General features: G+C 38.8%; 1 protein-coding gene and 1 long non-coding RNA gene across 5 annotated transcripts; both read right to left on the reverse strand.

Moving 5' to 3' along the window:
* Positions 1 to 1,393: 1,393 nt before the first annotated feature.
* On the reverse strand, positions 1,394 to 16,477 carry SPIC (Spi-C transcription factor). 4 transcript variants are annotated; one of them, XM_045165402.1, is made up of 6 exons: positions 16,347 to 16,477; positions 13,507 to 13,532; positions 12,861 to 12,954; positions 11,036 to 11,148; positions 9,406 to 9,514; positions 1,394 to 2,042 (listed from the first exon to the last, which is right to left on the reverse strand). In XM_045165402.1, exons 2-6 carry the CDS (start codon positions 13,507 to 13,509, stop codon positions 1,615 to 1,617), a joined length of 747 nt encoding a protein of 248 aa, XP_045021337.1. In that variant the 5' UTR covers positions 13,510 to 13,532; positions 16,347 to 16,477; the 3' UTR covers positions 1,394 to 1,614. The 4 variants fall into 4 exon arrangements, with proteins under 4 accessions (XP_045021337.1, XP_045021338.1, XP_045021339.1 ...); XM_045165403.1 differs by lacking the exon at positions 16,347 to 16,477 and adding an exon at positions 16,141 to 16,276; XM_045165404.1 differs by lacking the exon at positions 16,347 to 16,477 and adding an exon at positions 15,450 to 15,705 and having other exon boundaries at positions 9,406 to 9,463.
* Positions 16,478 to 17,372: 895 nt separating this feature from the next.
* Positions 17,373 to 20,444, reverse strand: LOC123333076. Its single transcript, XR_006550248.2, has 4 exons — positions 20,349 to 20,444; positions 20,094 to 20,191; positions 19,941 to 19,999; positions 17,373 to 17,839 (listed from the first exon to the last, which is right to left on the reverse strand). It is a non-coding gene; the product is annotated as an uncharacterized LOC123333076 (long non-coding RNA).
* Between the last annotated feature and the right edge of the window lie 6,385 nt (positions 20,445 to 26,829).

Below are 26,829 nucleotides of genomic sequence, written 5' to 3' on the forward strand. Positions count from 1 at the left end.
GGAGTTTCTTATGGGACAGCTTCCATGCAAGACTGCCCACATCCTGGCTCCGCTCCTGGGTTTATTATTTGCAAGCCTCCATCTTTTATTAAAGCCTTCCCCCACCACCCCCCCTCCTCCAGCTTCAACTGTTTCGGCCTCCTTTAGCTGGGCTAGTTCAAGGAAAGATCATGATCCAGGGTTGGGCTCGAGAACTAATGGTGCAAGAGCACCTCCCTGTGGTTGAGTGGCAGGAGAGCAAGAAACTTTAGCTCCTGGATCTACCCAAAGCAAGAGAGAAAAGCAAGGAAATGATTTGTGGTAAGTGTAAGCTTTGGAGTTTGTAGGTGACATTTTCCTTAGACCATTTCTTTAGTGCTGAAGGATTACAGACCATGAGGTCCGAGGTGCAGAGGATAGCCACTGAAGTTTTTATTTTTTAAATCTTTCTTTATTGTATAGAAATATAGTCGATTTACAATATTATATTAGTTTCAGATGTACTACACAGTGATTCAATATTTTTCTAGGTTATACTCTATTCAAAGCTATTATAAAATGTTGGCTACATTCCCTGTGCTGTACATTACATTCTTGTATCTTTTTTGTTTTATATTTAGTAGTCTGTACCTCTTAATCCTCTATGCCTATCTTGCTCCCCTCCCCCCAGCCCTCCCCCTACTGGTAACTAGTTTGTTCTCTATATCTTTAAGTCTGTTTCTATTTCATTATTTTCGTTTGTTTCAATTTTTAGATTCTACATATAAATGGTAACATATAGTATTTGTCTTTCTCTGTCTGACTTATTGCAGTAAGCTTAATATCCTCTAGGTCCATCCATGTTGCAAATGGCAAGATGTCACTTTTTTAGCCAAGTAATATTCTGTGTGTGTGTGTGTGTGTGTGTGTGTGTGTGTGTGTGTGTGTACCACATCTCCTTTGTTCACCTGTTGGCTAGAAGGTTGCTTCCATATCTTGGCTATTGTAAATAATGTCACTATGGGAGTTCCCTGGTAGTCTGGTGGTTAGGATTTGGTATTGTCACTGCAAAGGCCTGGTTGGGAAACTGATATCTGACAAGCCACACAGTGCAGCCAAAAAAACAACAAAAAATTTTTGTATCTTTTTGAATTAGTGTTTTCATTTTCTTTGGATATATACCCAGGAGTGGAATTGCTAGATCATATAGTAGTTCTAGTTTTAGCCACTGAAATTTTTAAAGCCCTGAATATAATTTAGCAAGGATACCATCACAGCAATCAGTTTTTGTTCTGTTGCTAAAGCTATTGGATATATGCTAAAGTGATTTTTTTTTTTTTTGGTCTGAGTGACAAGAAAATAATGTTTAATCAATATGCAAATCAAACTGTCTCCACTGGCATTATTAATCTAGAAAGAAATAATTGCATAATTACTAGTAAGAGGAAGGACATTTAGTCTATACTTTCAAATGGGACAATAATTCTAAAGGGCTGTTCACTGGCAGAATTTCTCCGCAAGTTAGTATAGATTATATGCCATGTCATAAAAGATAACAATCATGAAGTGTTTTTTTTCAGTATTTGCTTTTAGAGAAAAATCCTAAAACTTGTAGAGACTTCTGATGTCAGAAAATAATGAAATGTAAGAGTGTATTTAGCAATCAGAGTGACTTAGCTCATGGTAATTGGCATATGTATAATTATAATTTGCATTCCAGTTATTTAAACTGAGATATCCTTGATCAGGTTGAACATACTGTGAATAGAAGATCTCTTTTTCCAAGAAATAAGGTGCAGACAGTCTTTGGAGAATGGCCTCACTGAACTGGTAAGTTAGCTTTCTCCGGATTTTGATGATTTCCCCAGTTCTTCCATAATTCCTCAGTGCTCTGGCCATTTTCTGGTAAGTCATGGTCTTCCGGTTGCCTTTTCTTTTTCCCCAGAGTTGGGCAAGTTTTTCTTTGTTTTTTGATACAAACTGAAAGATGCCTTTGGTTTGATCTATCCACTGAATACAAGATGCCATCTCTGGATTACATAGGGATTCATGAAGGTATTCAAACAGTCGGAGCTTCTTCCTGCCTAAAACAGAGGAAAACAACGTCATGCTTCACCATGGCTCTACGCAGAGCACCTTCTCAGGAAGGATTTGTTGAGTGACTACAGAATTGAAAGTTCCATTGGGATTGGTTTCCCTCCTATTCACCCTCTTAGAATGTATTTATGATATCATTTTATGGGACTTGGCCTATTGCAGTTTCAAATGAAACTTTCTTTGTTGGGGAAGTTGTCCAAAATGTAGTCCTTCATTGGAAAAGGGAAGCATGGAGCCTCTTTACCCTAGTCTCTTATCTGTCATGTGGTCTTTCTTTACAGTTAAATCTTGACTTCTAGTTTTATGTTAAACTGTCTACAGAACAAGACTGAGAAAAATGTACTACAAAGTTTAGTGGTTCTAAAGAGAAGTTTCAGGACTTCCTCAGTGGTCTGGTGGTTAAGAATCTGCCTTTCAATGCAGGGGATGTGGGTTCGATCCCCGGTTAGGGAACTAAGATCCCACATGCCACAGAGCAACTAACACCCGACACAGACAAATAGTTGTTTTGTTTAAAGGAGAAGTCTCAAAAGACGTTTCCAAAAGGCAACTCATTTGAAGCAGCTTTATTCAAGTAAGTTAAGTCAAATAAGCTAAAGAAGGTGAATGCATTTTGTAAAATGTAAAACAATGTGCAAATTCAAGTGAAATCAGTAATGCTGCTGCTACTGCTGCTAAGTCACTTCAGTCGTGTCTGACTCTGTGTGATCCCATAGACGGCAGCCCACAAGGCTCCGCCATCCCTGGGATTCTCCAGGCAAGAGCACTGGAGTGGGTTGCCATTTCCTTCTCCAATGCATGAAAGTGAAAAGTGAAAGTGAAGTCGCTCAGTCGTGTCTGACTCTTAGCGACCCCATGGACTGCAGCCTTCCAGGCTCCTCCATCCATGGGATTTTCCAGGCAAGAGTACTGGAGTGGGGTGCCATTGCCTTCTCCTGAAATCAGTAATAGACTTTTGTAAAAATGCTAACTCTGGTTCTGCATAATTACTTGAAAAAAAATAGAAAAAAAGCAAAGTTGAAATGCCAAAATATCTTCATGACATTCTGACATTATTAATGAGAAATGACAAAGAGCATGGTGATGTTTTTCATTGCTGTGAAATAAAATGATACTGCCAGAGCTTTTAATCTCTTTCGGAACACAGCCCTTTATATTTCAGAGTAACTAGAAAGGAAACTTTGAGAAGATTTGCTGTGATTGTTGCTTGTTTGGCTGATTGGAGAACAAAGGTGACAACCCGTTTTATGACTTCTGAATTGGCCTATAAACATCATGGTCCACCAGATCTGTCAGTAGCTAAAAGTTCCATGGCCAAATTCCATTTTCCCCTTGAGAAAGTAAAACAGTGGATTCCCAAACTGCTTTAAACAGTCTCTGGGGTGTAAGACTCATACATTGGTCATTATTCATCCAAAAGCCTCAAAGATTATCTTTTGTGTTATATTATCTTGAGTTTATGAATTGAGAAATGAAAGGGACTTACCAAAAAACATATTATGAATTAAAGTCACAGACTTAAACAAGCTCTCTGGCTCTCATCCAATGGTCAAATCAATTATAATGGATCCTCATCTTTTAAAGTTTGTTTTCGATTTTGAAAAAAAAGATGTTTGAACTTTTGTGTTTTGAAAATAAAGGTATATGATAAAAAAATTCAAACAGAAGCACAAGCTGAAAGTAAAAACTCCAATCTAGTCTGAATATCTTTAGAAAATAATTTACTTTTTGCATATATAATCATATGCATATTGGAGAAGGGCATGGCAACACACTTCAGGATTCTTGCCTGAAAACTCCCACGGACAGAGGAATCTGCCAGGCTACAGTCTATGGGGTTGCAAAGAGTCAGACACAGCCAAGCAACTAATACTTTATCCTTTAAAAGTGAAAATTGGTATAGTATTTTGTACTTTTTCCAGTGTCTAATATATCTTAAATAAATCATTGAACCATATAGAGACTAGCTATAGATAGAGGAAATACTAAAGTGTTGACAACAGTTAGTTCTGGGGGATAGCATGGGAAGAAAGAACATTTTTTCACTCATTCTTCACATACTTCTGAATCATCTGAAATTTTCATGAGCATTATTACTCTTGAATTATGGAATTACAAAGGATTAAAATCCAAACCAAAATGGTAATCAGAGATCATTCTGCTTCAATACTTAAAGTATGCTCTTTTGCATTTTAATAATTATATATGTTCTATTTGTGTGTGTGTGTGTGTGTGTGTGTGTGTGTGTGTTAGTTGCTTAGCCATGTCTGACTTTTTGCAACCCCATAGACTGCAGCCCCACCAGGCTCCTCTGTCCATGGGATTCTCCACTGGACACTGGAGTGGGTTGCCATTTCCTTCTCCAAAAGGAACTACAGAAAGAAAGAAAGTGAAGTCGCTGTCTCCCAATAATGAATTCTTGAAGTATTTTGAAATTTCATTGTTTCAAATGTATCACGACTTCAGGTGGATGACAACTCTAAAAACAGAAAATAGTAAATTATATTTTCCCTAATTGCAAAGATCCACAGCCCAAAACATCAGTGAAAAGATATAGGCATCATACTCTGGACTTAGTTGGTTTGTTTAAAAAAAAAAAAGAATAGGAGACAGAGGTAGAAGCATTATTGTCCTAATATTAAATTACTGCCATTATTCAATACTTAGTAGTAATGTTCAGTAGATTTACTTCACTTATGTGATATTATACATTATTCCTTTCTGGATTAGAGTATTACTGCATAGTTAGATTTTATAATTCTAGGATACAGTATACTGTTTTATAGGAACAAAACTGCTACTGCTGCTACTAAGTCACTTCAGTCGTGTCCGACTCTGTGTGACCCCATAGACGACAGCCCACCAGGCTCCTGCGTCCCTGGGATTCTCCAGGCAAGAACACTGGAGTAGGTTGCCATTTCCTTCTCCAATGCATGAAAGTGAAAAGTGAAAGTGAAGTTGCTCAGTTGTGTCTGACCCTCAGCGACCCCATGGACTGCAGCCTACCAGGCTCCTCCGTCCATGGGATTTTCCAGGCAGAAGTCCTGGAGTGGGGTACCATTGCCTTCTCCATAGGAACAAAACTAGTTATCCCCAAAAATATTCATTTAAAGTAATTTTAAGTATGAACATGTAAAAGAATAAAATTAGAACATTTTCTCACAGATTTATAAAAATAAACTCAAAATGGACTAAAGACTTAAATGTAAGACCAGGAACCAAATGTAAGACCAGAAACCATTAAACTCCTAGAAGAAAACATAGGAAGAATGCTCTTTGACAAAAAGTGTAGCAATATTTTTTTTTAATCTATCTCCTAAGGCAAAGAAAACAAGAACAAAAATAAACAAATGAGACCTAATTAAACCCAAATGCTTTTGTACAGCAAAGGAAATCATCAACAAAACACAAAGATAATCTACTGAATGGGAGAAAATATTTGCAAATTATATGAATAAATGGTTAATATCCAAAACATGTAAATAGCTCAAGCAACTCCATATCAAAAAGTAAACAATTCCATTAAGAAAATGGGCAGAAGACCTGAATAGACATTTTTCCAAAGACATACAAATGGCCCCAACAGGCACATAAAAATCTTCTTATACCCAACATTGATACTGATTAGAGAATCAGAATCACAATGAATATCATCGCACCCTATCAGAATGGCTATCAGCAAAAAGACAAATGGGACTCCCCTGGTGGTTCAGAGGCTAAGACTCTGACTGACACAGAGGCTAAGACTCTGTGCTCCCAATGCAGGGGGCCCAGGTGCGATCCCTGGTCAGGGAACTAGACCCCACATGCTGCAGCTAGGACCTGGCACAGCCAAATAAGTAAACAATAATTTTTAAAAAGACCACAAATAGCAAGTGTTGGCAAGAATGTAGAGAAGAAAGAGCACTTATGCACTGTTGGTGGGAATGCAAATTGGTAGAGCCACATGAAACACAGTGTGGAGATTCTTCAAAAAGCTTAAAAAAGAACTACCAGTGACTTCCCTGGTGGTCCAGTGGTTAAGACTCTCTGAGCTTCCAATGCAGGGGCTCAGGTTCTATCCCTTGTTGGGGAACTAAGATCCCACATGCCATATGGAGTGGCCAAAAGAAAAAAAAAGAACCACCATATGACTCAGCAATCCCACTCCTGGGTGTATATCCAAAGAAAATGAAAACACTAATTTGAAGATACATGCATCCCAATGTTCATAGCAGCATTATTTATAATAGCCAAGATATGGATGTAACCTAAGTGTGAATAAACAGATGAATGGATCAAGAAGATGTATATACACATACATTTGAATATAACTCATCCATAAAAAAATAAAATAAAATTTTGCCATTCGCAACAAAGTAGATGGACCCAGAGGGTATTATGATAAAATGAAAAGTCAGACAGAGAAAGACAAATACTGTATGTTATCACTTATATGTGGAATCTAAAAAAATCTAAAAAGTTTAAAAATTAACAAATATAGCAAAACAGAAACAGACTCACAGATATAGAGAATAAACTAGTGGTTACCAGTGGGGAGAGGGAAGGAGGGAGGAGCAAGATTAGGATAGAGAATCAAGAGGTGCAAACTACTATGCATAAAATAAGTTACAGGGATATATTATGCAGTACAAGGAATACGGCCAATATTTTATAATAATTTTAAATGGAGTATAATCTATAAAAATTTTGAATCAGTATGTTGTAAATCTGACACTAATATACTATTGTAAATCAACTACACCTTAATAAAAAATATAAATTAAAAAAATAAAATAATGTTAGCTATGATATCATTTTTTAAATTGCAGTATAAAGTTGTGATGCACCTTACATGTCTTTGTATTTAGTAGGTGTATACTATCACAAACAACATTGCAAGGAACATCCTAATACATATTTACATACACATATTCCTGATGTTCAAGCTGGTTTTAGAAAAGGCAGAGGAACCAGAGATCAAATTGCCAACATCCGCTGGATCATAGAAAAGGCAAGAGAGTTCCAGAAAAACATCTATTTCTGCTTTATTGACTATGCCAAAGCCTTTGACTGTGTGGATCACAATAAACTGTGGAAAATTCTGAAGGAGATGGGAATACCAGACCACCTGATCTGCGTCTTGAGAAATTTGTATGCAGGTCAAGAAGCCACAGTTAGAACTGGACATGGAACAACAGACTGGTTCCGAATAGGAAAAGGAGTTCGTCAAGGCTGTATATTGTCACCCTATTTATTTAACTTAAATGCAGAGTACATCATGAGAAATGCTGGACTGGAAGAAACACTAACTGGAATCAAGATTGCCGGGAGAAATATCAATCACCTCAGATATGCAGATGACACCACCCTTATGGCAGAAAGTGAAGAGGAACTCAAAAGCCTCTTGATGAAAGTGAAAGTGGAGAGTGAAAAAGTTGGCTTAAAGCTCAACATTCAGAAAACGAAGATCATGGCATCCAGTCCCACCACTTCATGGCAAATAGATGGGGAAAGAGTGGAAGCAGTGTCAGACTTTATTTTTCTGGGCTCCAAAATCACTACAGATGGTGACTGCAGCCATGAAATTAAAAGACGCTTACTCCTTGGAAGGAAAGTTATGACCAACCTAGATAGCATGTTCAAAAGCAGAGACGTTACTTTGCCAACAAAGGTTCATCTAGTCAAGGCTATGGTTTTTCCTGTGGTCATGTATGGATGTGAGAGTTGGACTGGGAAGAAGGCTGAGCACCGAAGAATTGATGCTTTTGAACTGTGGTGTTGGAGAAGACTCTTGAGAGTCCCTTGGACTCCAAGGAGATCCAACCAGTCCATTCTGAAGGAGATCAGCCCTGGGATTTCTTTGGAAGGACTGATGCTAAAGCTGAAACTCCAGTACTTTTGGCCACCTCATGCGAAGAGTTGACTCATTGGAAAAGACTCTGATGCTGGGAGGGATTGGTGGCAGGAGGAGAAGGGGACGACAGAGGACGGGATGGCTGGATGGCATCAGTGACTCGATGGACGTGAGTCTGAGTGAACTCCGGGAGTTGGTGATGGACAGGGAGGCCTGGCGTGCTGCGATTCATAGGGTCGCAAAGAGTCGGACACGACTGAGGGACTGATTTGATCTGATCTGATGCATCTTAGGTATTTGAGGAAATAGCCATAGTACTAGACTATAAGCATAGTGATTTATGTGGGTTTTCTAACTTAATTTTTACAGCAATCTTACAATGTGTGTACAATTATTATTATTTGCTTTTCTTTATTTTTTGAATACGAATACTGTGGTACAGAAGGTTAAATGATTTGGCCAGGCTCAATTAACCCAGAGTTCACACTCAACCACTGAGTCATAGAGTCACTAAGAGTCGAAAGATATGAACATTTAAAATTTTGGGAGGTATTGCTAAATTGCTTTACAAAACTGTACCAGTTTATACCCCCTTTAATAATGCATGTGAAAAAAAAAATAATGCATGTGAGTGTGTGTGGCCCACATCTTGGCCAACACAAGTTATTATCTTGCTTTAACACTTTTTTCTTACCTGTTAGATGAGATCACCTTCAATTTATGAAATCAGGATTTCAAATTTATGAAATAAAGTTATTATTATGTAACTTGTTTTCTGTGGAAAACTTAATAGAGAAGATGATTTCTGTCCCTAGGGCTTCACAATTGGAATAAGATTGCTAAGACAATTTATGGAAAACTTCCCCCTTCTATACCTAAAATTTATATACCTTATTCTTTTTTTAATTGAAGTATAGAAGATGTGCAATATAAGTTATAGGTGTACAATATAAAGATTAACAATTTTTAAAGGTCATATGTCAATTAAAGCTATTATAAAATATTGGCTTTATTCTCTGTGTTGTAGAATGTAACCTTGTATCTTACTTTATACATAATAACCTCTTAATTCCCTACCTTTATATATCCCATCCCCCTGCTGGTAACCAGTAACCTGTCCTCCATATTTTACATCCTATTTTTTTTTCTTTTTTAGGCTCCACTGGATGACATGCAGGATCTTAGTGACTTGATCAGGGATCAAACCCATGAGCCCTGCATCAAGAGTACAGTCTTAAGATCTGAACCACCAGGGAAATCCCCTTACACCCTATACTTGAACACAGATTTATTTGAGGGACTGACGCTTCGCACCTTCACACCATCTCTATGAAGCAAAAGGAAAGCTCATTCAAAATAAACAGCTTGGAGTCTTTTGTCTGTCAAAGTTAAGTTATTCTCAGTTGTGAGAAAAGAACATTTTGCAAGTCATTTCCAAACTCAGATATGAAATCCCCTAAAAACTGCTTTGATAAAGACTTGGTTCTTTTGCAAAGAGTGAGGTATCCACATACCTTTTCCTCCCTTTTGCTGGAGAAGAGCAGGTTGTACCAGCTGGTTTTCAGGGATGTTCTGCAGAGATTGATGAATATTTCCTTCAAAATAGAGGTCCGTAGCACTGTTCTATATAAATAATGTATCAAGATGTTAAATGGGACTTTCCGTGCGGCCACCAATTGATGGCCAAAGTCAAAATCTGAGGGCAAAAAGAATGTTCAAGAGCTCTCAAATTTTGAAAAGCGCTACCTTCAATGGCTGTCTCCCAGGGCAAAGCCAGCATCAAACCCATATACAGAGAGTGCCAAGGGACAGAGGATACTGAGGAATTCTGAGTATCCTCAGAATTGAGAGGAATTGTGAATTCTCTCTTCTCTCTGATAAAGGAGAGTGGGTTACTTTCCTCCTTTCCCCTAAAAATGACCAGTAAGAAAGATTCAAAAGAATCACTAGTAGAAATGGAAGTGCCAGCAAAAAGGGAAGACAAGCTTCCATTCCTGAACTGGATGCCCATCTAGACGAGACAAGGCGAGACAGATGGCAGGTGCGGGAGGGCAGAGCCAAGAGAGGAGGCAGGAGGAAACCGCCTGAGCTTCTACCATAACGTATGGCAAAAAGACAGGGCAGAAGGGGCTAGACTTGAGCCATCCCCATACAGCAGGCAACGAGTTCCCAACCACAAGGGGCTGTGCTATGCATGCTGCGGGTAGAATCTGAAGAGGAAGTAGGGTTGCCCTAGCAACTGAAAATATTAGGCATCCTCTAATTTACCTGGTAACCCTAAGGGGAGGTGAGAGAGGTTAAAGTAAAACCAAAACTCCCTCTTAAAAGAAATGTCTTGTTGGAGAGACCCTGACAGTACAATTTACAGGGACAGAAAAAGGATATTTGACATAGCATGGTTGAAAGTAATGACTGAAAAAAAAGAAGGCTACTTTATATTTATACTCTGTTTAAGAGTATACTCTGTTTAAGAGTATTAAGACTGTTTGATAAAATGGATACATCAAGAAAACAATGCTGAGAATTCCATGGCAGTCAAGTGGTTAGAACTCCACACTTCCATAGCAGGGGGCATGGATTCAGTCCCTGGTTGGGGAAATAAGATCCCACATGCCATGACATGGCCAAAAAAATAGATAAAAATAATTTTTAAAAAAAGAAAACAATGCAAAAAAATACACGGAAGGAGAGATGGTAGGGACACTTCCATTTGCAGAAGGCGCTAAAATAGAAATGAATTGGTCCAATATACATAGCTAGCTCTGAGCTTGGGATGGGAAACAAAGCGGGTTAATACAAGATTGTAGGTAAAGCCAGTACAGGGAATGTTTTTAGGGGAACCATAGCTTTTCTGCAGTTTTCTGGATGGACTGAGGAGAAGCATTGACTTGAGAACCCTAAAATACCTCCTCTTTATAGAATCATTCAGACCTGTCTGAAGTCAGATGAAGAACAATGATAAAGGGGAGTTTCCTTCTTGACAGCACTGATGATCCCCCAACTTGCCTGCCAAATTCACACCACAGGTGGCCCCAAGTGAGCATTTTCAGTCAGTTTCAGCTAGCATACACCAAGGGAAGGCTGGTGTAAATAGGAAATTTGCTTGTTGCTGAGGGATGACAGTCTCCTGGTAAAAGTACTCACTATTACTGTTCTCCAATTGTAGATGGGTTCCTCTCCAGGCTGCACACCATAGCTGTTGGAATTTCCTCTCATATGAGAACGGTGGTTGATAAAAGCCAGGTAATTTTTGTAATCTAATTTAAAAACAGAGAAAGAAACTGACAAGGTCAAATTTTATATTTGTGTGTGTGTATGATGATAAATGCTTATGTGATTGATCGTGGCATTTTTATATGTGAGACACTAAATTTATTTAGGATAGAGAATAGGCAGATCTGTCTCCTAATGTAAAAGAAATAAAACCAAAAAACAAACAAATGGGGGGGCTTCCCAGATTGTTCTAGTGGTAAAGAGCCCACCTGCCAATGCAGGAGTCATAAGAGATGCGGGTTCCACCCCTGGGTCGGGAAGATGCCCTGAAGGAGGGCATGGCAACCTACTCCAATATTCTTGACTGGAGAATCCCATGGACAGAGGAGACTGTTGGGCTACAATCCATAGAGTCTCAAAGAGTTGGACACGACTGAAGAGACGTAGCATGTTCACACACGAACAAATGGGATCTAATTAAACTTAAAAACTTTTGTACAGCGAAAGAAACCACTGACAAAACAAAGACAACCTACAGAATGTGAGAAAACATTTGCAAATGATGTGACTCACAATAGGTTACTTTCCAAAATATATAAAGAGCTCAATATAAAAAAAGAACAATCAAAAAATGGGCAGAAGACCTGAATTGACACTTCACCAAAGAACACATAGGGATGGCCAATAGGCACATGGAAAGATTCTCAACATTGCTAATTATTACGGAGAAGGCAGTGGTATGCCACTCCAGTACTCTTGCCTGGAAAATCCCATGGACGGAGGAGCCTGCTAATTATTAAAGAAAAGCAAATCAAAACAATGAGATATCATCTCACACAGGTCAAAGGACCATCATCAAAAAGTCTACAAAAAAAAAAAAAAAGTCTACAAACAATAAATTCTGGAGAGAATGTAGGAAAAAAGGAATCCTTGTACACTGTTAGTGGGAATGCAAATCTGTACAGCCCCTATGAAAAACAGTATAGAGGATTCTCAAAAAAATAACTAGCGTAAGATTCAGCAATTCCACTCCTAGATATACATCTGAAGAAAATGAAAACTCTAAATTCAAAACGATACATGCGTTCCAGTGTTCACAGCAGCACTATTTACAATAGTAAAGACAGGGAAACAACCTAAGTGCCCATCAACAGACAAATGGATGTGGTATATACATACAATGGAACATTACTAAACCATAAACAATGAAATTCTACAATTTGCAACAAGTATATATCTAGAGAACATTATGCTTAGTGAAATTAGTCAGACAGACAAGTGCTAGATGATATCACTTATATGTGGAATCTAAAAAATAATACAAACAAAACAGAAAGATATTCTCAGACATAGAAAACAAACTTGTGGCTATGTAGAGGGACAGGGAAGGTGGGAAGGACAATTCAGTGGTACGGGATAAACACACTACAATGTATGAGAAAGATAAGCAACAAAGATATGTTATACAGCACAGAGAATTATAGCTATTATCTTAGAATGACTTATAATGGAGTGAATCACAATGTTGTATACCTGAAATTAATATAATATTATAAATTAGTTATGTTTCATTAATATACAAAACCTAACAAAAATTGTTTAAGGTGGATAATCCTGTTTGATTTCTGCCTTTAGAACCGATCCCAGATGCACGGGGTAAAAAGGATCTTTTCTGTTCAGGTCATTATTCTCATGTGTGTGTTATGTGACCAACAAGCCATCTGATGTACAAACAGAAGGAGACTGACATCTTTACCTGAGGAGTACTGAAAGTCTCCAGTTGAATGCTGTCTCAGTACTTCAAAAGCATCTTCAAATGCTTGACCCAGCTTGTCTTGTTCAGCACAAGCCTATTAGAACAATGGCAGAACTCTGGAGTTAAGAAATTACCAACTGAACTTAATTTTGCTGATGTAAAGGAGGGCTTCTCAACCACAGCACAACCTATTAGCATTTTTGGTTGACTGTCTCTTTTGTAGAGGGTTGTCCTGTGCATTGTTGGGTGCAAAACAGCATCCCACTAGATACCAGTGTCAATCCCACTGGTGACAACCAAAAATATCTTAAACATAGCCAAATATGCCCTGGAAGACAACATCAAGCCTGGTTGAGATCCACTGCTCTACAATATAGTATCTAAAACTAGTGCTCAATCTATAGTATGGTATTTAATGTTTTATAAATTTTTAGCAAGGGGTTAGTTATAGCAGAAGACTGATTTAGAAAAAGGGATCGAGGAAGTATGTTTATCAAACAGAATCTGGCTCATTATTTAAAAAATGAAATGTTCTTAATTTCAAAAGCATATCTCCAAGACCTAAAATTAAACTGTTTTGTAACCATCTCATACCCTTATTAATCTAATGAGGAAAAATAAAGAAGATTTTTAAATGTCAACTTACCATGCTTCATTAAAAAATTGACAGTTCTGAAAAAAATTAATATGTAAAAAATAAAATTAGTGTTTCTATTTAATTTGCCTCTGAATAAAAAAGACTACTTAAAATATACCTTATATAAATCAAAAGTACCATCTGAATTTTGATGAGTACAAGTTTCCTTTCTACAAAAATTTCCTCTGAAGATTTATGTTTGCTTTTCTATCATTACAAAATGTCTTTTAAAAAATATTTCTTTATTATTTATTTGGCCACACTGGGTCTTAGTTGCAGCATGTGGGATCTAGTTCCCTGGCCAGGGGTTGAACCTGGGCCCCCTGCATTAACCACTGGATCACCAGGGAAGTCCTCCAAATTTCTTAAATGTTAAAATAGCTAAATATGTATTGCTGAATCACTTTGCTTTACACTTGAAACTAACACACTGTAAAGTAAATATACTTCAATTAGAAAAAGAGATTAAAAACATAAATAAAATAGCTAAACAGTTAACCACGCAAACCACTTAAGATATGAGAATACAGAAATAATTTGAGTATATTTAAGTATGTCAAGTATTTAAAAATTCCTGTAAGTATTAAAAAGTTCTGGAAATGAAAATCTTTTTAACCTTAGCCAGGCTGTCCATTTATAACAGTGATTTTGTTTTTTAACTTTCTGGCGTCATATAGACTTCTGAAAATCTGTTGAAAGACATGCTTTTTCTCTCATAAAATGTGAATTTACCTTACAAATAAAATGTACTCTATGAAACCCACCTGTAGAGTTTCTAAGAATCCTAGTCTATAATTTTACATCTACTTTCTTATCTCTGTAAGTAAGTTTTGTTTTAAATAGTTATCATACTGACCCACATTAAATGTTTTAAAACTTTCTGTTCTATACACTACACAACACAAACAAATCCACATAAGAAAGAGCGGGCGGTGGATCTACATTGTTTACCATTTCATTTAGCACACCAAACCACACTGTTTATACAAGTTTTTAGAATTTATCCTCCAAACACAATGAGCTTTCTCTTTAATATTTAACCTTGCATAAGATGATACAATCTAATACTATTGCTAAACATATCCATAACATATCAATATAATATGTCAAACATCAAAATTCTGTTCTGCTCTTTGAAATCACTATGTCATTTAAAAGAGCTCAGCCATAAGAATCCGCCTGCCAATGCAGGAGACCCAGTTTCAATCCCTGGGTTGGTCGAGAAGATCCCCTGGAAAGGAGAATGGAAACACACTCCAGCACTCTTGTCTGGAGAATTCCATGGACTGAGAAGCCTGGTGGGCTATAGTCCATGGGGTTGCAAGGAGTAGGACATGACTGAGCAACTAACATGAGAAGAAAAACCATTTAAGAAAGGTAACTATGGGAGGTGATGAATGTGTTAACTAATCTTATGGTGGTAATCCTTTCCCAATTTATATGTGTGTCAAATCATCATATTGTACACCTTACACAGTGTTATACATCAATTACATCTCAATAAGGTTGGAAAAAAATACAGCTTCTCAATGTGGAAGATGTTGAAAAATTTAGCAAAAACAACAAAAAAAGAAAATCCATAAATAATTTGAACGATGATTTCTAATGGATATTACCAGTACAGGTATTTTTTAAAGGCCATATCAATAACTTTCAATTCATTATGACTCATAAGCACCAAAGGAAATACCTACCTAGGTGAGTGCTGTACTTCGAATTAAATACTTATATGCAACTACTCCCTTTGACTAAAATAGCCCCCAAAACAATCATGACTCTTTAAAGTAGCAAACCCAAATGGAAGGAAAAAAGCTTGAAAACATTATCGATCACTTCAATCGCTTAATATTAGTACCAGAATAGGCAGTCAACGAAAAACACTCCTTAGGTCAAAAAAAGAAAATTAATAGTTATTACAAGGAGTTTTGAAAAGCATAAACTAAACCACTTACCAGGAAGACACTTTACCAAATTCTTTCATTAATACCAGAATCGTTAGGACAGAACTGTCAGGAGCTCACTGACAGGGTTGCATTAAGTAGCTGTTTTTAAGGAAGTGCTACAAAAGGGGATTTTTTTTAAAAGATACAGTGCCTTCATTATTTCTCTTTCATGATATGGCCAGTAGACACCAGGGGCTATTATTTTGAAGTGGCACAGAATATTTGTATACTATAGGCCAAAACCATTAGAACAAACCCCATGAACCCCCACCCCACCCAGCATAAGTTGTGGCCCCCGGGCCCACACAACCCGACTGGGCACCTCTGATCTGTACAACCCTTGTTCATATTTCTTTTTTTTTTTTAAATTATTCTTATATTTCTTCCCTGATTCTGGAGCCTGTGTTGCTTTTCTTGCCTGAACCATTAACAGCCTTCACTCTGGTCTTTCCTTTCAAATCATTTTCTTGATAAAGTCATTCAGTGACTGCCCCCACCTCTACACACACAAACCTCCCCCACTTGAGATCTTAAAGGCACAGGCCCTGGCCCTGGTGCACAGGCCCTGGCCCTGGCGCACAGGCCCTGGCCCTGGCGCACAGGCCCTGGCCCTGGCACTCAGGCTCCTCATTTCACCTTATTTACCACCACTCCTTTAAGAGGAGGCAATTGAATCCATGCTATAGTCTTCCCTCCACACCTGGATAAAGTAACAATTCCAAACCAGAAGCTTGTGGACATGTTTGAGGCCGGTGCACTTAGAGAGCAGGTCCAGCTCTCTTGTTTAGCTTGAAGGTTTATTTGGGATGGTTTTGATGGCGCTGATGGAAATTACGGGGGACTCCATTCACCTGTAATGCTTCCTTCACAGCCCACCCCTCTGCCTATTTACCCATTTTATCTTACCTGTCCATCAGAGGCCAATCCAATATTTACAAGTGCTCCAGGTGGAAACAACTTTCCCCTCTGAAGCACAGGTCTGCAACACTCTCAAGTAACTGTAACCTTCTGTCGTTTTAATAGATGTCACAGTTAGCCAGGGGGAAAACCACCTAAGAATTTTTTGTAAACCTTGTGGGTGGGGAAGAGAGATTTTCTATTTTGCATAATTGGAATCTGAGCTCACCTTTGATATGGGACTATTGTTCTAGACCAATTACGTTTTTTGCCGAGTTTTATTATGCAAATATAAACACACATCCCCTCTTGTGAAATGTAGATGTTATAAGTAACAACTGTATAAAACCAAATTGCTAATGCTGATGAGTTTTTAATCTGTACCATCGCCAGTCTACGCCCTTTTCGCGCCTTTTGATTTTCTTTGGTTCATTTAGTCAACAAATACATATCAATGATCTCTTTCCTCTGATGGATACTGTCCTGAGTCCAGGGATCACAACCCTTAACAAGTTCTGATGAGGAAAAATGAAGTTTTTAAAAAGCAAACTAGAAAAATGTTATTAATGATGAGTACTGCTACTGCTAAGTCGCTTCAGTCGTGTCCGACCCTGTGCGACCCCATAGACGGCAGCCCACCAGGCTCCTCTGTCCCTGGGATTCTCCAGGCAAGAACACTGGAGTGAGTTGCCATTTCCTTCTCCAATGCGTAAAAGTGAAAAGTGAAAGTGAAGTTGCTCAGTCATGTCTGACCCTCTGCGACCCCATGGACTGCAGCCTACCAGGCTCCTCCGTCTATGGGATTTTCCAGGCAAGAGTACTGGAGTGGGTTGCCATTGCCTTCTCCGAATGATGAGTACTAAAAAACAATAAGAGAAAGGTCATAGTGAATGTATATGGTCATGGTGAACGGTAAAAAAAATTCTAAGGGAATGTGTATGAGCTGAAATCCAAGGATAAGAAAGAGTGAGCAAAAGAAAAGCAGAAAAGCTGCGAAGCACCTCTCATCAGAAGAAACAGCAGATGCCAGGAATCTCAAGTGGAAATGAGTTTGGTTTATTTAAGGCACGAAAAAGAACGGCAGTGGGGCTGAGGTACAATGAGTCTGGGGGCCAAGAGGCAAAGGTAGCAAGAAAGGAGGATGGGTCTGGATCAAATACACACATCAAGCCCCCCCCCCAAAATATTAGTAATATAAAAATGTTCAAAAGAATCTAAAAATCACATGTGATAGTAGTTACTGCTCTGCTCCATTTCACAGATGAAGTCTCTAAACCAAGGCTCAAACACATTTTATGATTTTTTTTTTCCCCCTAAAGTCCAATTGCTAGTGAGAGATGGGCTGTTCTGGGCCCAGATTTGGGCCCAAATGACTTCATGCAGATGCTCTCAACTGCCATGTGCTGGAGTCCTATGTCCGTAGATTAGGTTCCACTGGACCAGGGTTCTCAATATTGATGGCAGTCTCCATAGCACCCCGAAGAATCTCATAGCAGCACAGGCTTGGTATGTATTTGAAATAAAGGGAAAAAAGAACAAGTCAATATTCTAAGCCCACATTTTCCCCAAGAGGTGTCTCCAAAGTTTTATTTTGCAAGATGTAAATAAATGGACCCTGAAGAATAGTTGAGTGAAACCAATGAGCACATGATGTTTGGGGGGCATGATTCTATATCATAGATGAAAAGTAGACATGTGGTTTTGAGTCTTTTGTAAAGGTAAAGTATGAAAATGCTTCCAGCAACTTAAAAAAAAAGATACATTCTTTTAGCATTCTAGGGGTTAAGGCTCCTATTCCTTGAGAACCTAAGGAAAGTTATGATCAGCTATTTCTTCAGGACAATGTCATCAGCACATTTTCAGGCAAATTCTCCTAGTCAGGCCAACAGAACCCAGTTTAGGAACTCCTACTATATTCTATTTTCAAAGCCTTCTTATCTAAGTATTCCTTCTTGAGATATTTGTAACCAATGTACACATAGAGCATCTTTTTAAAGGTGGTCATCAGTGTTTCCCTTCTCTCTAGGTCTGAGCTGAGTAACAAGAGCTCTACAGAGAGGATCCCTAATCAACAGATTCGCTTTTGCAAAAATTCATTGTCCTTGGTGGCAACTGATATTATTTTATAAAATTGTAAGTAACAGATGTGGTAGAGTCTGAATCATATGGTGCCAAACTTCAGGTGGAAAACTGCATTTTCTGAAAATAGAGAACTTCGGAACCCAAGAAAAGAGAGACTAAATTCAGGTTCTTTCTTCGCAGTTGCTATTTAAATAATTCAATTCTTTAGGGGAGTTAAGAACTAGATCTTAATCTTGATAAGATCTCTGAAAACCTAATAAGCAAGTAATATTGCTAGACCAGGAAGAAGCTGCTAGAGAATTTGTTACGTCTGAGTAGCATTCATAGAACCATAGATTACAAGATACATAGCTAACTCTCACCCTCATTTCACCCTCATGCACTGGATTATTCTTTGAAATTTATTGAGACTTGTTTTGTCCTAGGCATAGGGCCTATCTTGATGAGTGTTCTATTTGCATTTGAAAGAATGTGTGTTTTACAGTTATTATATGTGGCACTGGATAAATGTAAATTAGATCAAGTTGGTTCATAATGTTATTCAAACCTTCCAGATCCTTACTCATTTTTTTTTCCTTTGGATTTTCTATCAGTTACAAAGACTACAGAGATTACAAAGAGGACTGTCAAGCTATAATTGTGGATTTTTATATTTCTCCCTTTAATTCTGTCAATTGTTGCTTTCATGTGTTTTGAAGCTCTATTATTTGAGGCAAACTTATTTAGAATTGTTATGTTCTAATGAGTTATGCTCTAATGAGTTCAGCCTTTTATTATTGTAAAATTTCTTTCTTTCTTGTAATCCTTTCTGGTAATCCTTGAAGTCTAACTTTGATATGACCCACACTAATTTTCTTATTCCTTTTCCTTTCAACATGTCCAATTTGTCTGTGTCTTTGTATTTAAAGTATGTCTCCTTAAAGTAGCATATAGATGGGCATTGATTTTTTACCTAGTTTGATGACCTCTACCTTTTTAGTGCTTAGTTTAATTTAGTAATTACTGCCACAGGTAGATTTAAGTCTACCATCTTGCTATTTGTTTTCTATTTATTTTTTGTTTCTTTGTTCTTCCTTTCCTCCTTTCTTTTGGATTAGATAAGTATTTTACTATTTCATTATATTCCCCCATTAGCTTTTTATTATGTCATGGTATAATAATGGCATGATATACTTCTGTACTTTGTCTTTAGTGGTTGCTCCAGGGGTTACAATATGAATTCTTAATTTATCGCGTCTACCTTGAGTTACTATTATATTGCTTCATGCATAATATAAGAAACTTATCATAATGTAGTTCTGTTTACAGCCCCTCTCATCTTTTGTGCTACTCTGTCATATATTTACTTCTACATAGGCTATCATAATATATTATTTAATCCTCAAAATAATGCCCTAGGAAACTGTTACTATCCCTGATTTCCAACTGTGGCTCCATACATACCACCCATCTGTGTAAACTTGGACAAGTTATTTAAACTTCCAGTTTCCTCTACAAAGTGTAGATAATGATTTTACTTACCATATACACTGTGAAAATCGAAGTGAATTCATGTCACGTACTTTGAACAGTCCAAACATCTAATATGTGTTGAACAAGTGTTAGGTCCTACTTTGTAATTATACCAGTATTATATATAAAGTAACAAAGGGACGAGGGAGTGAAATGACTTACTTAAGGTCAGTGAGTGATAGCAGTGAAGATTTTCAAACCAGTTCTACCTGACTCCAGCCAAAGGCTTTTAACCATTCAATCCAACTTTGCTTCTTTATCTATGGAATAAGACTGAGAATGAGCATAAGAACAAGAATTCGATAATGGCCTTATGTCAAAGGGCTCTTGAGAGGTTTTACTGAGATAGTGCAGAAGAGTAGTAAACACGCCTGGTGGTAGCTATTAATCACCAAAACTGCTCCTGTTTTACTATACCTGAGACCTTCACCACACCTGTCCATGGGATTCTCCAGGCAAGAATACTGGAGTGGGTTGCCATGCCCTCCTCCAGGGAATCTTTCCTACTCAGGGATTGAATCCCCATCTCTAATGTCTAACCTGCATTGGCAGACGGGTTCTTTACCACTAGCGCCTCTTGGGAAGCCCATAAACTCTAATAAAAAATTTTTTTTAATTTTTAAATAAAAGAAGCAAAGGCAAAAAAAAAAAAAAAAAAGCGCTCCATAGGCTCTAGTATTTATTGTAATTACTGTAATAGCTCCCACAAGTATTCATACCAATGGAGGAAACTCCCCTGACACAGGATTGGTTAAAAACAAAAAACAAAAACACGACGCAGCTGGGGACTCTTTACCCCCTCTCAGTGTCTATGCTGAGAGCTTTGTAATTTCCTTCTCTTTAATAATTTTAATTTGCTTCCTAATACAAAAGACGGGGAAAAAAAAACAAGCCACGCAGCCATATACGGAGGCAGGGAGAAAACAGATTGACTCTCCTGGTTTCCATGGAGGCACTGACTGGAGGGGTGGAGGTTTGTTCAGAGCCAGGACAGAGCCTGTGCGAGAGCTGTCTCCAGTCTTCTCACAGCTAAGGTCTGAAAACCTACTGTGTATTCTAGGCAGGGAGAGGTGAGCTAACCCATTGTGAAATTCTTATACATCTTTATCTGGAACCTCAAGAGCATATATGCCTCTCCACTTCAGCCCTTCTAGCCTAGAAACTTCTAAATCTAAACCATTCGCTGGCCTAGGAAAGGGAAAAGGAATGACTCCTCCCTAGTACTGCCATTGATGCCTATTTTCACTTTCTAGTTCACTAAGAAGACAGGCTTGCAATTGATTCAGCTTCATCTCCAGACCCTCTTGTCTAGGAATTTTTTTTCCCCTAGCCATTTGTGAGTGGTAATTTCCTATATTTTAGCAGAATCAAATAGCAGGGCAATGATATCTCTCACTGTGGAGAAACAGGGATCCCATTCCCAGAGAAGTGAACTGAGTAGGAACTGATAAGGAAAGTGGGATGAAGTGGGGAGGAAATTCTCTGAGCTCAGAATAGTTTGGGAAACTGACAGATTAAAGGGATCCCAAGTTGCAGCTGTGTGCCTATCGCAGCTTAGATTTTCTAGCTTCAGGTGCTTTTCATTATAAAATTTATAGTTTCTTTGTATTTAACTTTTATCAGATAACTGCAATTAGCAAAAAATATACTCATTTTTGACCTTCCCAGATGGCGCTAGTGGTAAAGAACCTACCTGCCAATGTAGGAGACAAGGGAGCAGTTCAATCCCTGGGTTGGGAAGATCCCCTGGAGGAGGAAATGGCAACTTACTCTAGTATGCCTGCCTGGAGAATCCCATGGACAGAGGAGCCTCGTGGGTACAGTCCATAGAGTCGCAAAGAGTCAGACATGATTGGAGTGACTTAGCTTGCATGCATACTCATTAAAAAAAAAATCTATAGAATGCCTTTGGTATGGTTAGAAGAAAGAGAAAGCTTTGAAATGTCTTCTTAAAGGGGTTCTCAGTATTGTTTTGCTTTAGTTTTTTTTTTTAAACTTTCATATAATCTTCATTATAACCACCATGATCATACATTATACATTCATAAAATTCTGTCATTTTCAGCATTATCTCTGTTATAATAACTTTGCCAACTCCAGGGGGTAGGGGGTGGATGGGAAGCCATTCTTACATGTTTTTGTTTTCCCAAAACACATGGTAAAATACTATAATCCAACATAGGACTTCAGTGGAAGTGGGATGGGTGAGTACTGCATTGTATCATTTAACTCACAATAGCCCGTAAGGCTGGCAGGGTGTTATTTTCGTTTTGCTGGTGAGGAAGTCTACACCTAGGGAGATCAGAGATCATTCAGTGAGTGAGTGTTAAGTGAGAATTGACATCTCCTTGTTCTCAACTCAGTTTTTCAGATATTGTCTCTAGAAGATATTAGTAAATACCAACTGACTTTTAAATTTGTATTTTCTTCAGTTCAGTTCAGTCGCTCAGTCATGTCCGACTCTTTGAGACCCCATGAATCGCAGCACGCCAGGCCTCCCTGTCCATCACCATCTCCTGGAGTTCACTCAAACTCATGTCCATCGAGTCGGTGATGCCATCCAGCCATCTCATTCTCTGTCGTCCCCTTCTCCTCCTGTCCGCAATCCCTCCCAGTATCAGAGTCTTTTCCAGTGAGTCAACTCTTTGCATGAGGTGGCCAAAGTACTGGAGTTTCAGCTTTAGCATCATTCCTTCCAAAGAAATCCCAGGGCTGATCTCCTTCAGAATAGACTGGTTGGATCTCCTTGCAGTCCAAGGGACTCTCAGGAGTCTTCTCCAACACCACAGTTCAAAAGCATCAATTCTTCGGTGCTCAGCTTTCTTCACAGTCCAACTCTCACAACCATACATGACCACTGGAAAAACCATAGCCTTGACTAGACGGACCTTTGTTGGCAAAGTAATGTCTCTGCTTTTGAACATGCTATCTAGGTTGGTCATAACTTTCCTTCCAAGAAGTAAGTGTCTTTCAATTTCATGGCTGCAATCAACATCTGCAGTGATTTTGGAGCCCCCCAAAATAAAGCTAATATACACAAATATAAACAGTTTTAGCATATAAAACTAGGTTTATTTTTACTAAGAAAAAATGTTTTTAAAAAACATTACACAGCTGCTTTTCTACATCAAAGTTTTGTGGTTGGGGTTTATGAAAAATCTATTTGAAAAGAAAGGAAGAAAAAAGAGCATGAGTTATCAAAATATCATGAGCTTCTATAAGGAGATCAGTCCTGGGTGTTCATTGGTAGGACTGATTTTGAAGCTGAAACTCCAATACTTTGGCCACCTGATGCGAAGAGCTGACTCATTTGAAAAGACCCTGATACTGGGAAAGATTGAGGGCAGGAGGAGAAGGGGACGACAGAGGATGAGATGGTTGGATGGCATCACCAACTCAATGGACATGGGTTTGGGTGGACTCCAGGAGTTGGTGATGGACAGGGAGGCCTGGCGTGCTGCAGCTCATGGGGTTGCAAAGAGTCAGACATGACTGAGTGATGAACTGAACTGAACTGAATGCCCAGATTGGATATAGCTGAGATCACTTTGAAGTGTCAATTGGTATACATTGCAAAATGTATGCAAAATTAGACAGCTGCCAATAAGACCAGCAGGGCTTCCCTGGTGGCTCAGTTGGTAAGCCTGAAATGAAGGAGACCCAGGTTCTATGCCTTAGTTGGGAAGAGCCTCTGGAGAAGGAAAGGGCAACACTCCAGTATTCTTGCCTGGGGAATCCCATGGACAGAGGAACCTGGCCGGCTACAGCCCATGGAGTCACAAGAATCGGACTGAGTTACTAAACAACCACCATCAATAAGACTATCAGGAACTGTGATGCTGCTTCCACCTGATGATGCAGGGACAAGTGGGAGCTGCCATGTGGGCAATCAGTTTCTCATGGCCAAGTGCTGCAAGAGTTTCAGTTTGGAACCAAATCCATCAACTTTGACAAAAGGTTTTATTCTGTTTTTAATGCTGTGGTTGAGATTAACAAAAATTAAGAAGTCTGATTTGTTGTTGTTTTGCTAAGTCCTGTCTGACTCTTTTGCGATTCCATGGACTTGTCACCTGCCAGGCTCTTCTGTCCATGGGATTTCCTAGGTAAGAATACTGGAGTTGGTTGTCATTTCCTTCTCCAAGGGATCATCCCAACCCAGGTACTGAACCTGTGTCTCTGGTGTCTCCTGCATTGGCAGGTGGATTCTTTACCACTGAGCCACTTGGGAAGCCCAAGAAGTCTAATAATACCAACTAAATGAAGAAGATGCGAATCCGTGGGAATTCTTCCCATTACTAGTAGGAGTCTAAACTGGGACAACCATTTAGGAAAACAGGTATTTACTAGTAAAGCTTAGGAGTATACACAAGTGATACTTTTGTACATGAAAGCCAGGATATATGTGAAAGATGTTAGCAGCTGTGTTTATAATGGAAAAGCTCTGCAACATCTCATCTCTCTCAATCTCTCTCTCTCTTTCTATATATATATATACCATATATATATAGGTAGATATGTATCTACCTATCTATCTATATGTACACAAAGACAAGGATTGATAAATAATACATATATACCTACATATAGCCCAGATGGCACAGTGGTAAAAGAATCTGCCTGCCAATACAGGAGATGCAAGAGAAGCAAGTTTGATCCCTGGGTCCAGAAGATCCTCTGGAGAAGGAAATGGCAACCTACTCCAGTGCTCTTGCCCAGAAAATCTCATGGACAGAGGAACCTGGTGGGGTACAGTCTGTGGGGTCGCAATAAGATGGACATGACTGAGCACAAGCACAAGCTCTATATATACATTTACGTATACTGGTAAGAGAAACGATAAATTGAGGTATGTTCACATAATGGAATAATACACAAAAGTGAAAATGAATAGACTATAGCTAAATGCAATAACACGGAAGAATCTTGAGTATATAAAGTTCAGTGAAAAAAGTAAAACCCAGAAATTTACCAGGTTCAGAAATAAACAACTAAACAATATATATTTATTCAGGTTTTCTTTTTTTCTTTACAAAAAGGTTATCTAACAAAGCAAGTTAAACTCCAAGACAGAAAATTCTAAGGAGGTGATTTTGCTTTGGATCACGAACACACTCATCAGTCAGTATTATAAATTTACTTTTTTTTTTTGCCCATATCACTTGTGGGATCTTAGCTGCCCAACCAGTGGTGGAATCCAGGCCCATGGCACTGGGAGCACAGAATGTTAACCACTGGACCACCAGGGAAGTCACAAATTACACTTTTAATTCTGTTAAAACTCCAGCATGATTTAAACATAATCTATACATTTATATCATGAAATAAATAGGATAGTAATAAAGATTTACAAAGCACAGAAAATAGGTTTTGTCCCCCTCATCTCAGCCTTCAGTCAATTCCTAGTGTTATTTCTTATTTGAAGCCTTTTACTCAAATGGGAATAATTTTGCCATCAGTTCAGTTCAGTTGCTCAGTCATGTCTAACTCTTTGCAACCCCATGGACTGCAGCACACCAGGCCTCACTGTCCATCACCAACTCCCGGAGCTTACCCAAACTCATGTCCATCAAGTCGATGATGTCATCCAACTATCTCATCCTCTGTTGTCCCCTTCTCCCCCTGCCTTCCATTTTTCCCAGCATCAGGGTCTTTTCAAATGAGTCAGTTCTTCACATCAAGTCCAAAGTATTGGAGTTTCAGCTTCAACATCAGTCCTTCCAACGAATATTCAGGACTGATTTCCTTTAAGATGGACTGGCTGGATCTCCTTGCAGTCCAAGGGACTCTCAGGAGTCTTCTCCAACACCATAGTTCAAAAGCATCAATTCTTTGGCATTCATCTTTCTTTATAGTCCAACTCTCACATCCATACATGACTACTGGAAAAACCATAGCCTTGACTAGACGGACCTTTGTTGGCAAAGTAATGTCTCTGCTTTTTAATACGCTGTCTAGGTTGGTCATAAATTTTCTTCCAAGAAGTAAGTTTTTTTTAATTTCATGGCTGCAATCACCATCTGCAGTGATTTTGGAGCCCCACTTACCCCCCCCCCCCCAAATTTTTTGCCATCAGATAACACAATACCTCAGGCTGCCCTTGTGGCTCAGCGGTAAAGAATCCACTGCAGTGGAGGAGACTCTGGTTCCATCCCTGGGTTGGGAAGATCCCCTGGAGAAGGAAATGGCAACCCACTCCAGAATTCTTGCCTGGAGAATCCCACGGACAGAGGAGCCTGGGAAGGGGCCACAGTCCATGGGGTTTCAAAAGAGTTGGACACGACTGAGTGACCGAGCACATATGCAAAAAGCAGACCCACCTTCCTTTACACATATTTAGTAAGGCATCTTATTGTGTTTAATGAGAAACCAAAGAGCTTGGCTATTTTTCTTTTGCATTCATGGTGTGAATTCCCATGGTTTCTGTGGAAGTGAAGATCAGTTGTCAGGTTTACAGTGTATATAGATGCTACTGTGCCAGAATGTGGCACATTCTGTGAGGGGATGTGAGAGGATCATTTCCAGTTGAGGTCCAAGTGAGAGACTCCTGGATCTTGGAAAGGGGAAAGCATAGCCTCCATTAGCTGAAACAGCAAGACGAAGAAAAACCAACCTCAAAGTCTCCTGAAAGAGAAGGACAAGAAGGAATATCTGAAAGGAGATGAGTCATTCAGACAGGAGGGCTGCTACTGAAGGAAAAAGCCTATTCTAGAACTCCAGAAGGAGAGGTAATCTGCTTGTAGGCAAAAGAATCCATATCGTAATGATAGATGCAGGGCGTGGTAGTGCATGAGTATTAGAAATCTCTATCATCTTTATCTTGAGGTGCAGAGCCAGATAAAGGGTGGGCCAGGCAGGCAGGATCCAAGACCTAAAATATGTAAATCCAAAATAAGACCAC

This window comes from Bubalus bubalis, chromosome 4, assembly GCF_019923935.1.
Source record: "Bubalus bubalis isolate 160015118507 breed Murrah chromosome 4, NDDB_SH_1, whole genome shotgun sequence".
NCBI lineage: Eukaryota > Metazoa > Chordata > Mammalia > Artiodactyla > Bovidae > Bubalus > Bubalus bubalis.

Bases quoted from the DNA above. Each gene is read 5' to 3' on its own strand.
- SPIC (XM_045165402.1), bottom strand. The intron at 9,515-11,035 runs GTGAGTACTTTT...TTATTTATATAG, and splicing joins ACAATTGGAGAACAGTAATA to AACAGTGCTACGGACCTCTA. The intron at 2,043-9,405 runs GTATGTGGATAC...CCTCTGTTTTAG, and splicing joins CCAGCAAAAGGGAGGAAAAG to GCAGGAAGAAGCTCCGACTG.